Source organism: Amblyraja radiata, chromosome 25 (assembly GCF_010909765.2).
Source record: "Amblyraja radiata isolate CabotCenter1 chromosome 25, sAmbRad1.1.pri, whole genome shotgun sequence".
NCBI lineage: Eukaryota > Metazoa > Chordata > Chondrichthyes > Rajiformes > Rajidae > Amblyraja > Amblyraja radiata.
The window spans coordinates 21,018,867-21,031,168 of NC_045980.1; the positions used below are offsets into that span (position 1 = coordinate 21,018,867).

Below are 12,302 nucleotides of genomic sequence, written 5' to 3' on the forward strand. Positions count from 1 at the left end.
CTGCGGACCCCAATCAGAGATCATTCTTAACACCAGTGCCAACACAAGGCTGTACTCTCAGCCTCTTACTATACTCCCAATATTTGTGGCCACATTCCTCTCCTACTCCATCTACAAGTTTGCAGATGTCACCACAGTAGGTGGATGGATCTCAAACAAGGACAAGACAGAGTACAGGAAGGAGGCAGAGATCTTGGTGGCACAACGGTGTAAAGACAACAACCTCTACCTCAATGTCAGCAAGACGATGGAACTGGTCATCAACTTCAGGAAGGGGCGGGGGGTGGGGGAGGGAGTACACACCCCAGTCTACACTAGTGGTGTTGAGGTGAATTGGGTCAAGAGCTTTAAGCTGCTGGGTGTAAGCATCAACAATTGACCCTGGTCTAATTGGCACTATGGTTCAGAAAACACACCAACACCACTTCTTTCATAGAAGACTAAGGAAGTTCAGCATGTCTCCAATGACTCTTAGCAATTTCTACAGATGCATTGTAGAAAGCAGCCTCTCGAGATGTATCGCAGCTTGGTTTGGCAACAGCTGTGCCCAAGAAATTGCAGAGAGTTGTGAATACTGCCCAGTCCATCGCACAGACCAGGCTCCTTCCATTGACTCCATCTACTCCATGCTGCGTCAGAAAAGCAACTAACGTAATCAAGGACCACTCCCATCTCAGTCATACCTTCTTCTCCCCACCCCATTTAGGCAAGAGATTTTTTTAAAGTTTCAAATCACATACCAACAGACTCAAGAACAGTTTCATTGCCACTCTTATCAGATTCACAAATGCTCCTCTCACACCCTAAGATGAATTCTTGATCTTGCAACCTACCTCCTTGTGGCCCTTGTACTTTTTAATCTGCACTTTCTCTGCAGCTAATACACTATAGACCACATTCTGCCTTTTCTCTTTTGCATGACCTGATGTATGTATGGTATTATCTACCGGCATGAGGGGTCAAGGAAAGAGCGTTCACGTCACGGCCCTGTTTCCACCACCACGCGCAAGAAGCGACAAGACGCACACCATTGTATGCAGATGCTGAGAAGTGTGTTCAGCTCTGGCTGAACAACTTGTAATCTTGTGTGTGGACTCGATAAGAAGATAGGCTAGCATAAAAGGCAGAGCAAAGTTTTCTACTGCATCTCGGTACATATGACAATAATTATACTAGACCTAATACTAAACCTAATACTTTCCTGGCTCCCAGGAAGTGTTGCTACTGAATGGTGCAATGATGGGAGAGGTAGGCCAGGGAGTGTGCTCCTGGGAGAACATGCTTTTAATCTTCTGTACCTTCTGCCTGACAGGAGCAAGGAGAAAGAGGAATGACCGGGGTGGGACAAGTCTTTGATTTTGTTGGTATCTTTTCCAGTGTAGATGGAGACAATGGTGGGGAGTCTGGTCTGTGTGATGTACTGGGCTACATCTATAACTCTCTGCAGTTTCTTGCCATCTTGGGCAGTGCTGTTCCCAAACCAAGCTGTGATACAACCCGACTTCAAAACCTGAAGTGCAGGCAAATGTACTCATTGTACGAGGTTAATTCCCAGGATGGCCGGACTGTCATATGATGAAAGAATGGAGCGACTGGGCTTGTATTCACTGGGATTTAGAATGATAAGAGGGGATCTTATCGAAACATATAAAATTATTAAGGGATTGGACACGCTAGATGTAGGAATTGGGGGAGTACAGAACCAGGGGCCACAGTTTAAGAATAAGGGGTAAGCCATTTAGAACCGAGATGAGGAAAAACCTTTTCATCCAGAGGGTTGTGAATTTGTGGCATTCTCTGCCTCAGAAAGCAGTGGAGGCTAATTCACTGGGTGCATTCAAAAGAGAGTTAGATAGAGCTCTTAGGGCTAGCGGAATCAAGGAATATGGGGGGAAGGCAGGAACGGGCTACTGATTGTGGATGATCAGCCATGATCACATTGAATGGCGGTGCTGGCTCGAAGAGCCGAATGGTCTACTCCTGCACAATTGTCTATGTATCTATGTATCAAACGTCCCCATTCCACCTGCTTCTGTGGGGTTAAGGAAAGGTAGATGAAGTCTCCTCTCCAGTGTGGAGTTTGGGGCACCTCCCTTATAGCAGTGAGCAGCACATTGTGAGATGCTGGAGATATTGGCAGCAGAGGGCAGGAATGAATCTGGAATGAATCTGGAATGCAGGTTTGGAAGTACAGACCATTGACGAAGAAGTCAAGACACGTCAAAGACTGCGTTTCAGGTTGCAGACTGTCACAGGTCTAAGGAAGGGCAAGCATTGCAGTGCGAGTGCTGGCTCTTGCCGCAGCTACAACTAGATTTGGCCACAGGGTGGGAAAGCTCAGCGCGATGGATTTACAGGGTGCTACTGTCCACGTCACTTGGGGCAGTTTTAAGCCAGAGAAAGATGTTGGGATAAACGAAAATCGCGGTGAATAGTCAGGAAACAAATTTATTGGCACTTAACATAATTTCCAGCTGCATCATTTTGTGGGGGATTACACAAGCAATTTTTTACCTCCGCCTTGGGGAAAGTGAAATGTTAGAAAGACCAGACCAGAGATGGTCGTGCATTACGGCAAGAAGCACGCACCTTCCTGTAAGTACATGACTGCCTGCGAGTAGTTCTGCAAGGCATGGTGCGTTCTTCCTAAGCTGCTGTAGGCAATGGTTTTAGCCACCAAGTCATTCATCTGAGCAGCGATACTCAGGTGCTGCTCCTGGTACATTACGGCCCGTTCATAGTTTCCCAGTGATTCGTAGGTCAGCCCCAGGTTCCCGTAGGCACGGCCCTGACACGTGGGGTTGCTTGTTTCCTCTGCGATCTCCAAGTCCAGCTGATGGTACTGCAGCGAGGTTTCGTATTCGGCCATCTGTTGGTAAACTCCACCCAGGCCACAGGCCGCATCGCTCTCCAAGATTCGGTTTTTCATTTCGCGGGCAATGTTTAGTTGCCGCTCGAGGCACGAGATGGCCTGCTCGTAGTTGCCCAGCTGGCTGTGTAAGCTTCCGAGCTCACCGTACGCCTGGGCTTTGTTGGAAGACTCGCCAAGTTCATGGGCCACCACCAGCCTCTTCTCAAAGCACACGAGAGCTTGTTGCAGGTTCCCCATAGCCCTGCATGGACAAACACAGTCAGTTTATCACAAGCATAGTTAATAAACATCGATCAAACAAGAAGGCCGTAAAGGAGCCTGTACTAAGATTTGAAATAGAATTTATGTGATTTTGGAACCACTCCACATCGGGCAGCACAATGGCACAGCTGGTAGAGCAGCTGCCTCACAACGCCAGAGACCAGGGGTTCAATTCTGGCCTTGGGTGCTGTCCGTGTGGAGTTTGCACGTTCTCTCTGTTAGTGCATTTTTTTCCTCCGGGTGCTCCATCCCAAGGACGTGCGGGTTTGTAGGTTTATTGGCCCTCAGTAAATGGCCCCTTGCATCTAGAGAGTGGATGCGACAGCGGGATAACAAATAACTAGTGTGGTTTCGGTGGGCCAAAGGGCCTGGTTCCATGCTGTGTCTCTAAACTAAACCAACTGTGCCTTTAATAAACAAGAGAATGGAGGTGGGAGGTGGTAGGGGAAGGGTGAAGACTGGTAAATAAACAGTGAGCATGAAAATGCACCAATATAGATTGTAGATGAGACAAGTAAAATAAACAACAGCAATAGCAACCTTTGAAAGACAGATAGGAGATATAAGGAGCTTCAGATGGTGGCTTACAAAAAGAACAACACAAAGTGCTGGAGTAACTCCAAAGACGTACAGGTTTGTAGGTTAATTGACTTGGTATAAGTGTTAATTGTCCCTAGTGTTTGTAGGATAGTGTTGGTTAGCTCGGACCCGGTGGGCCGAAGGGCCTGTTTCCGTGCTGTATCTCTAAACTAAACTAAACTAAACTCAGCAGGTCAGGCAGCATCTCTGGAGAACATGGAAAGGTGACGTTTCATGTCGGGACCCTAAAAGACATTTGGATGGGAACGTGGATAGAAAGCTTTAAAGGGATATGGGCCAGGCGTAAGCATGAACGAGTTGGGCCAAAGGGCCTGTTTGCATGCTGAATGCCTCTAAACCGTACCTTAGAAAGTGTGACAGCCTTGTAGGATGGGAAAAACATGAAGTGATGGTAAAATAACCGTCCTTGTGCATATAAAATATCCGAGTTATTTAACACATAGGCTTGTGCTCTGCAGCAGCCGACAAAGCAGATCATGTCCTGATACGACCTTACCCATCTCTCAACACAGAAAGCAATAAATCAGATTTCCTGCATATGTTACCGTTCCTGGTGTATCAACATCAGAGAATGTTTAAACTTCTGCTATCATCAGTGTTGTGGTCGAGCACCACACAAGGGGGGCTCTGTAATCAGGCACTCAATGCGTGGGACAAATGCCCATCAAAAGCTGCCGCAATTCTGTTCTCAAGGTTAATGGCATCATTATCTGTTTAGCATGAAGTGAAAGACTGCTTTAGGGGGAATGTTTCCTGATATTTTACATTCATGTCCAATAAATTAAACCATTGTGGCAGTGCATCGTCTCAGACCCTGTGAGATCTCTCGTTCCCTTTTCTCAGGCCAATTCAGTTTAGTTTAGAGATACAGCGCGGCAACAGGTCCTTCGGCCCACCGAGTCCACACCAACCAGCGATCCCCCTATGTCAACACCACCCGACACACACCAGGGTCAATTTTTACATTTACACCAAGTCAATTAACCTACAAACCCGTCCGCCTTTGGAGTGTGGGAGGACACCGAAGATCTCGGAGAAAACCAACGCAGGTCACGGGGAGAACGGACAAAGTCCGTACAAGCAGCACCCGTAGTCAGGATCGAACCTGGATCCCTGGCGCTGTGAGGCAGTAGCTCTACGGCTGCACCACTGTGCTGCCCGCACGGTCAAATGCCCTCCGCACGGACAAACTCCATCAGATTGAAAATTGCATAAATATATTTAATTGTTCCATGATACCAAGAGCGACATGTACAGGTAATAACTTTATCCATTATAATTTGCATTTCAAGTACCGTAAGTGTTTTCTTCATATCATATTAACCCCCCATTGCTCTGGAAGAGTTCCCACAGCTCTTTATGTAAGAATCTTTAAAATATTGATGAGGTTGTTCAGAAAAAAATAGAACAAGAATATACAGCTAAAAACAACAGGTAGTTTTGGATGCTTAAATAATTAATGGACGAACAGCAACTTTTCGAGAGTTGTACTTTCTTAATTTTTTGCTCCCATTAATCACTGGAAGATCACACTGAGAGTTGGCAGGTAAGTTGATTTATGACAAAGGATCGGCTGCTGACCACAGACACTAGTAGATTTGTAAGCTTCAAGGTTTCATGGTCTCAATCCACTACTGGCAGACAGCAGCATACAAATGATGCCATGAAGCGTGTCACTAAAGGGCCTAGTCCCACTTGGGTGTCATTTGCGCGTAATTTACGCGACTCATTTATGCGCCACGACGCACCCGCATGGTGCGAGGTGACGTATGCAGTGTGCGGTCGCGCACTGCGCCCCGGGATTTTTGGATGTACAATTTTTGGATGTCTCCTTCCCAACGCCAACTCACATCCCACCACTCGGGGGGTTGGCTTCAGTGATTTACTGATTCGCTGGGTGTATCACAGACTAAATAAATACATGACCAAAATAGCTATTCCCCCCCCCCCCCAAAAAACAAAAACACACTTTCTGGTGAACACAATGTCCGATCAACAATGCCAATGCAATAAAGGGATGTGTGGGCAACACGTAGCATCATAGAGGGTCATACAGCGAGCAACCAGGCCCTTTGGCCCAACTTGCCCGTGCCGACTAACATGAAATGGGCAACCCTTACTGCACGGGGCAAGCATCACTGCATGGACAGCCCTCATTCAATGGGGCATCCCTTCCTTACTGCATGGGGCAAGACTCATTGCATGGATAATGCCTACTGCATGGGTCAAGACTCATTGCATGGACAATCCCTACTGCTTAAGCCTTGCTGCTTAACAATCACTGCAGCTTGTGGCCTGCATCTGAAGAAAGTGGAGTATGGGAACTGACTGGAGGTTGCTCGGCCCAGACATGCTTTGTACATCTGGAGGTTACCAGAAGGTTGGAACAAATGAAAGGGAACATAGTCCGGATTTCAGTTTGGTAAATTTCGTCTAAGGAGATCGTTGCTCCTTGAACTTCATTGCGGATTAGCTCACGGCAAACCCTTTGATTTAAAATTCAATCATTCTACACCAGCAGGCACGGTCATGAATCAACCTGACCTTTTCTTTTAATAACAATTATTTAGTTGCAGTACGATACTCGATATTTTCCCCAAGCACTGCTTCACTCAGCACTCGATCTTAATAATCATTTATAAATGCCAGTCAGCAGAGATTAATTCGTAATCAGTGACTGAAACTATTCACAGCATGTTAACTGACGTCATGTGTGACAACGGTGGCTTGTTTTTGTGAAATTGTGCACAATATTTCTTTAAACTTAAAGGACTGCAGTAATACAACTATCATAGTGCAGAGAAAGGAATAGCCTTTAATAGCCAATACAGTCTAGTCAAGAGCTGTACAGCACGGAAACAGACCCTTCGGCGTACCTTGTTCATGCCCACCAAGTTGGTGCATTGAGCTAGTCCCGTCGGCCGAGAGGCCTCTAAACCCTTCCTATCCATACATCAGTATAAATGACTTTTAAAAGTCATAACTGTGTTCACTTCCATAGCTTCCTCTGGTGGCTCATTCCAGATAGACTACCCTCTGAGTGAAAATGTTCCTCTTAAATCTCTTCTTTCTCATCTTAACGCCTATGTCCTCTAGTCTGGGAAAAAAGACTAGAATCCTTTAGAATCCTCTAGTCTGGGAAAAAAGCTGTGAGCGTGCACGTTATCAATGCCTCTCGAGATCTTGTACACCTCAACAAGGTCATCTCTCAGCCTCAAACGCTCCAAAGAAATAAGTCCGAGCCTTTCCATAACTCAAGCCCACAAGCCCAGGTGATTCTCGTCTGTCCTTTTCGATTTAATGACATCGAATTCAAAGCTTTGGAATTCATATTAAGTTACGTAATAGTATCAACACCAGCAAAAGCAAATACATAACCAGATTTAAAGCAGTAGGGTATTAAATGAGCGTTCTGCTCATTTTTGGCAGAAATAATTCACAATGGTGATCTGCTCTCAAATTGACCATCAGTCATGCTACTGAAGAAATGAGCCTGCCTTGGGGTTGGCATTGGTCACCCCCGATTACAATTTTGTGAGAAAGACATCCAACAAAGCTACAGAAAGGCCTAATGAACCACCGTGCCCAAAAGATCTATCAGGCGAGAATGAAATGCTCGAAGAAGGAGAAAGAGGTGCAGCGCACAGGCCTTGAACCTGGTGAGACGCAGGAGGAGCCCGGCCAGGACTCACACCACAGAGCACAGTCCCTCCACGCACTAGAGTCTCCCAACCCCTACAGAGTATGGCTGATCCGTGGGCGGTTGCTGCTGGGATACAAGTCGGGGCCTGATCTACCCCGGTTGGGTTGCCTGGGCGAGGGTGTCTGATGTTGTGAGACCCGAAACACCCGATGACCCCAGGTCACACCACCGAGGATGCGTGCCAGCGCATCTAGAAGATGTATATTTTTCACATGTGTCACTGTCCATTGATCAGAATGTTGTATTAACGTCTGGTGAGTCATAACTGTACCATATTTACATCAATGGAGATACAAGGAACTGCAGAATTGTCAGCAAAGCACAAAGTGCTGGAGGAACTCAACTGGTTCGGAAGCATCTGTGGAGGGAACGGACAGGTGACATGTTCCTCCACCACTTTGTTTTTCGCTCATCCCTGCCCACTGCCCAGTGGGTAAAGGAAGGCCAGTCCACGAACCAGCACAGCCGCCTGCAGCATTGTATGGACTGAAGGGTCCCCACCGGAAAAGTTGCTCATCCGTGTTCTTCAGCGCTGCTGCCTAACCCGCTGAGTTACTCCAGCACATTAGATGAGTTTGCTGCAATATGCTTGTGTCACAGTGAGAGGTGGCCCAAATAACTAGAGTATTGCTTCGTTTAGTTTCGAGATACAGCATGGAAACAGGCCCTTTGGCCCACCGACTATCACCTGTACACCAACTAGCGCTATCCTAGGCACCCCGGACAATTTACAGAAGACAATTAACCTACAAAGCCGCATGTCATTGGAATGTGGGAGGAAACCGGAGCATCCGGGGGAAAACCTTGCGGTCACGGAGAGAACGTACCAACTCCGTACAGACAGCACCCGTAGTCAGGATCGAACCTGGGTCTCTAGTGCTGTGGAGCAGCAACTTCACCGTTGACCCGCTGTGCCGCTCCAAGTCTTGTACAAGACTTATCTTACAAATAAATTGCACAGCTAGCGGAGCACGTGACGGGCCCCACGCTGCTGTAATCGGAGCGACTGCAGTACAATGCAGAAATACAACTGTGTTACTGCATCGGCACTGGCTTCATTCTTCAGAGACTTCCCAGTCAAAATGGTCGCAGGTGGGAAATATTACTCAGAAGAATTACAAAATACCAAGGCAATCAAATAGTTTAAATAATGTGTCCCAGCTGGGACCATCTTTACCACTGAATGCTCCCATTGTGGCCTGGATCCCATCTCCGCTCTGTGAAGGTACATATTGTACAATAACGCAACTTCACGTTCACATGTGAGGTTTAAGGATAATTAGGCTGCAGCTACTTTGGAGCCGCGACCATCTAATGATATCCAGAAACGTGATGTGCTCAAATGATCCTGTCAAAAATATTTAAATCAACATGAGTGGCAAGAAACGCTGTTCAATCGGGATTTCTTGTCAGGAGACTGCAAATGATTTCCTATCACTAAACGAGCCCATCAGGAACAGTTCTTTATCAGGGTGGCTCCGCCAGTAACGATCCTCCTGGAAATAACTACGGCGGAAGCTCTCATCTTGCAGCTACCATCGGGAGGAAGGTACAGGAGTCTGAAAACCGTGATTCAGGCTCCAAGTCCAAGAACAGCTTCTTCAGGTAGCCCCCGGCGTTCCCTCTCTCTCTATCCCTCCCCCACCCAAGTCACACTAGCTTCTCATTTTCACCCTACAAACAGCTAACAATGGCATGTTTCCTTTAGAATCGTTATATTTTTGCATATCTTTCATTCATTGTTCTTTATCTCTCCACATCACCGTCTATATCTCTCGTTTCCCTTATCCCTAACCAGTCTGAAGAAGGGTCTCAACCCGAAACGTCAACTATTCCTTCTCTCCAGAGATGCTGCCTGTCCCGCTGAGTTGCTCCAGCTTTTTGTGTCCATCTTCGGTTTAAACCAGCATCTGCAGTTCCCTCCTACATAATTCACCTTCCCAGAATCAATCAGGCTCTTATAGACTGCACAACACTAACCACAACCTCAGCAACTGTGATCCTCTAAGGACTTTGATTTGGCTGCACCACTAACTACAGTTTTCACTATTATACTCTAGTTACCTCATATTATTGATTATTAATTTATTGTATTGTTAATTATTGTACACTTAGTTGCATGTTATGGCATAAACAGGCCTGTAAAGCTGCAGCAAGTAAGAATGTTATTGTTCCCTTGCCGGTACGTATGACAATTAAACACTCTTGAAATGACTCGCTATCCCCAGATCAATCAGTGTTTTTGGTCTCTAAGGAGACAGTATTCTCCCATCTCAAAAACAGCACGAGGCAGTCACTTGCCACTCCTCATCTCAAGATTGAATCTTATGGTTATGTAACTGTACAAGGGGCTGCACATTGCGGCAGCGGTCGGGCTGCTGCCTTACAGCGCCAAAGAGCCGGGTTCGATCCTGACTGCGGGCACTGTCTGTACAGAGTTTACATGATCTCCCTGTTACTGCGTGGGTTTTCTCCCACACTCCAAAGACGTACAGATTTGTAGGTTAATTGGCTTTGGTATATTGTGAATTGTCCCCAGTGTTTAGGATAGTGTTAGTGTATGGGGTGATCACTAGTCGGCGGGGACCCGGTCGGTGGGCCTGTTTCCATGTTGTATGTTTAAAGTCTAAAGTCGGAGACAGAATGATCCAGGGGTAGAACTCAGTGCTTCAATTGTGACGTGTACCTAAATACAGAAATTAGTTTATTGGCAAACAGTTCAGTGACAATCCAACTACATTTTAGGCACAGTCATACTGGGTATAAGAGTGTAAGATAGTGGATCACACTGATTCATACACAAGTCATCATGGTTTCAGTGCCATCTCAGAGCCTTCAAGTCTGATTTGTTTTTAATGTTAAAAATCTTAACTTGACCATAAAGGCCGGTTATCCTGGTGTCAGCACTGGGTTGGAGTTACAGGGGTCGGCCTGAACAGGCAAGGTGTTGCCGTCCTCCACCACTGCTCAATTGCTCCCGTGCGCACGCTGCGTCCGATCCACGCCATGTGGAGCGGCGCCCGATCTAATGGAGTCCCAGGCTGCTGCAGGCCCTCCAGCGGCCCACTCCACCAACTCAAGCCCATCATGACAGTTTTGAGATTTTAATTTTAATTAAGTAAACATACTGAGTTTTTTTTTAACTCGATATCAATCAGGTCAACTTCTTTGAGAGCAGTCCCTGTCATGAAACTAAATTGCATTGCCAAAACAACCTCAAAACGGTTGAGTGGACCACCGAGCCACACTTAAACATAAAAATAAACAGACGTGTGTCTGAGCAACAGTCTCAGCACAGGGTTTCAAGGTTCTCTGATCCTATAAAGCTCTTTCCAGGACATCCAGGGACCTACAGCCAAGACTTGGGGAATCAAGGAACTGCAGATAGACACACATGGTGTGCTGGAGTAAGTCAACGGGTCTGGAGAACATGGATAGGTGATGTTCGGGTCGGGACCCTTCTTCAGACTGGGGAACCGAGGACTTTCAAGACTCAAGAGTGTTTTATTGTCACACGTCCCAGATAGAACAATGAAATTCTTACTGAGAATTCCCTGAGACAGCACAAGGTACAGTCTGACTATCACACTGACGGAAGCCTATCCTTCACCATGGTTCTGGGTATGTCCTTGCTTTACTGGCAGGACATCCCACTGAGTCATAGCATAATAACGGCCAGTGGTGAAGCAGTGGACCCGGGGCCCTCAGCGCTGGGCACCAGACTAAGGGGAAATTACAGAGATCCATTAATCTACAAACCCCAAAACTATAAACTCTAAAGAAACGTGGCCTATCCATGTTCTCTAGGGATGCTGCCTGACCCCGCTGAGTTGCTCCAGCATTTTGTGTTTCCTAACTATCAACCCAATGTGGGTGAAGCCACACTTGAAGTTCTGTGTTCATGGTCTTATGCAACTCTATACGATCGCCCCTCAGCCACCTGTGCTCCTAGCAATAAGTCCGAGCCTGCCCAACCTCTCCCTATAGCTCAGGCTGTTGAATCCTGGCAACACCCTTGTAAACATCTGCACTCTATCCAGTTTAATGACATCCATCCCATAGAAGGGTGACCAAAATTGACATGCAATGTTTTTGAAGTTTCTCTGGGGACAGGATGTTTACAGGTGGACGTGTGTGTCTGCTCCTGCCCCCTGCCCTGTGGTTGTACGGCCCCTGTGAGAGGCCTCCATGCCTGCCCCAATGTCTCCGGTAAAGGAGAGCCGCCAGCCGAAACACTGAGTGGGGAGCAGCCAAATGCAGACACAATCCCTCTCTGTTATTGGGCACCCTCCGTGGACTGTGGGAGGTGTCTGCACAGTCTGCAGTCAATCCTAAAGCGGTCCCATGAGTTGTCTTGAGAGCAGCAGAGTCCCCTTCCAAATCTCCAGTAAACCAAGAACCCAGTGCAATGTCCTCCAGCTCTCCAGAATTTGATCCACCACAGTCTGTGTGTGGAGCTTTGAGCTCTGATTTATGTTGGTCTGGGCAGAAACCTGGATTGCGAGATGTCTGATGTCATTGCATACTTGACTGGGAAAACTTCAGGCATTTGAACATGTACCGTGGCTGGAAGTAGGCAATCCCACCCACACAGATCGTGCAGTATATACTCTGGGCTAAATCCTTTATTGGTGGTGCAGCACTATACAGTATATACAGTGCTACGTGATCCAGTTTCCCGGGTGTTAAACACAGAGCGTTTTTTGCCTCTTCCAGCGCAAGTGAGGTACCGGTGCTGACTGTACGGAGTTTGCACGTTATCCCCGTGACCGCGTGGATTTTCTCCAAGATCTTCAGTTTCCTCTCACACTCCAAAGACGTACAGGTTTACAGGTTAATTGGCTTGTTATGAATGTAAATTGTCCC

At 46.9% G+C, this 12,302-nt stretch overlaps 1 protein-coding gene across 4 annotated transcripts in view; it reads right to left on the reverse strand.

Annotated features, from left to right (window-relative positions):
- The window catches only part of ttc28 (tetratricopeptide repeat domain 28), a 530,600-nt gene that overhangs the window by 128,773 nt on the left and 389,525 nt on the right, over positions 1-12,302 (reverse strand). For all 4 annotated transcript variants that reach the window (XM_033043376.1, XM_033043375.1, XM_033043374.1 and 1 more), the window contains exon 8: positions 2,590-3,113. In XM_033043376.1, the coding sequence (XP_032899267.1) occupies positions 2,590-3,113 (524 nt within the window). The remainder of the gene's footprint in view (positions 1-2,589; positions 3,114-12,302) is intronic.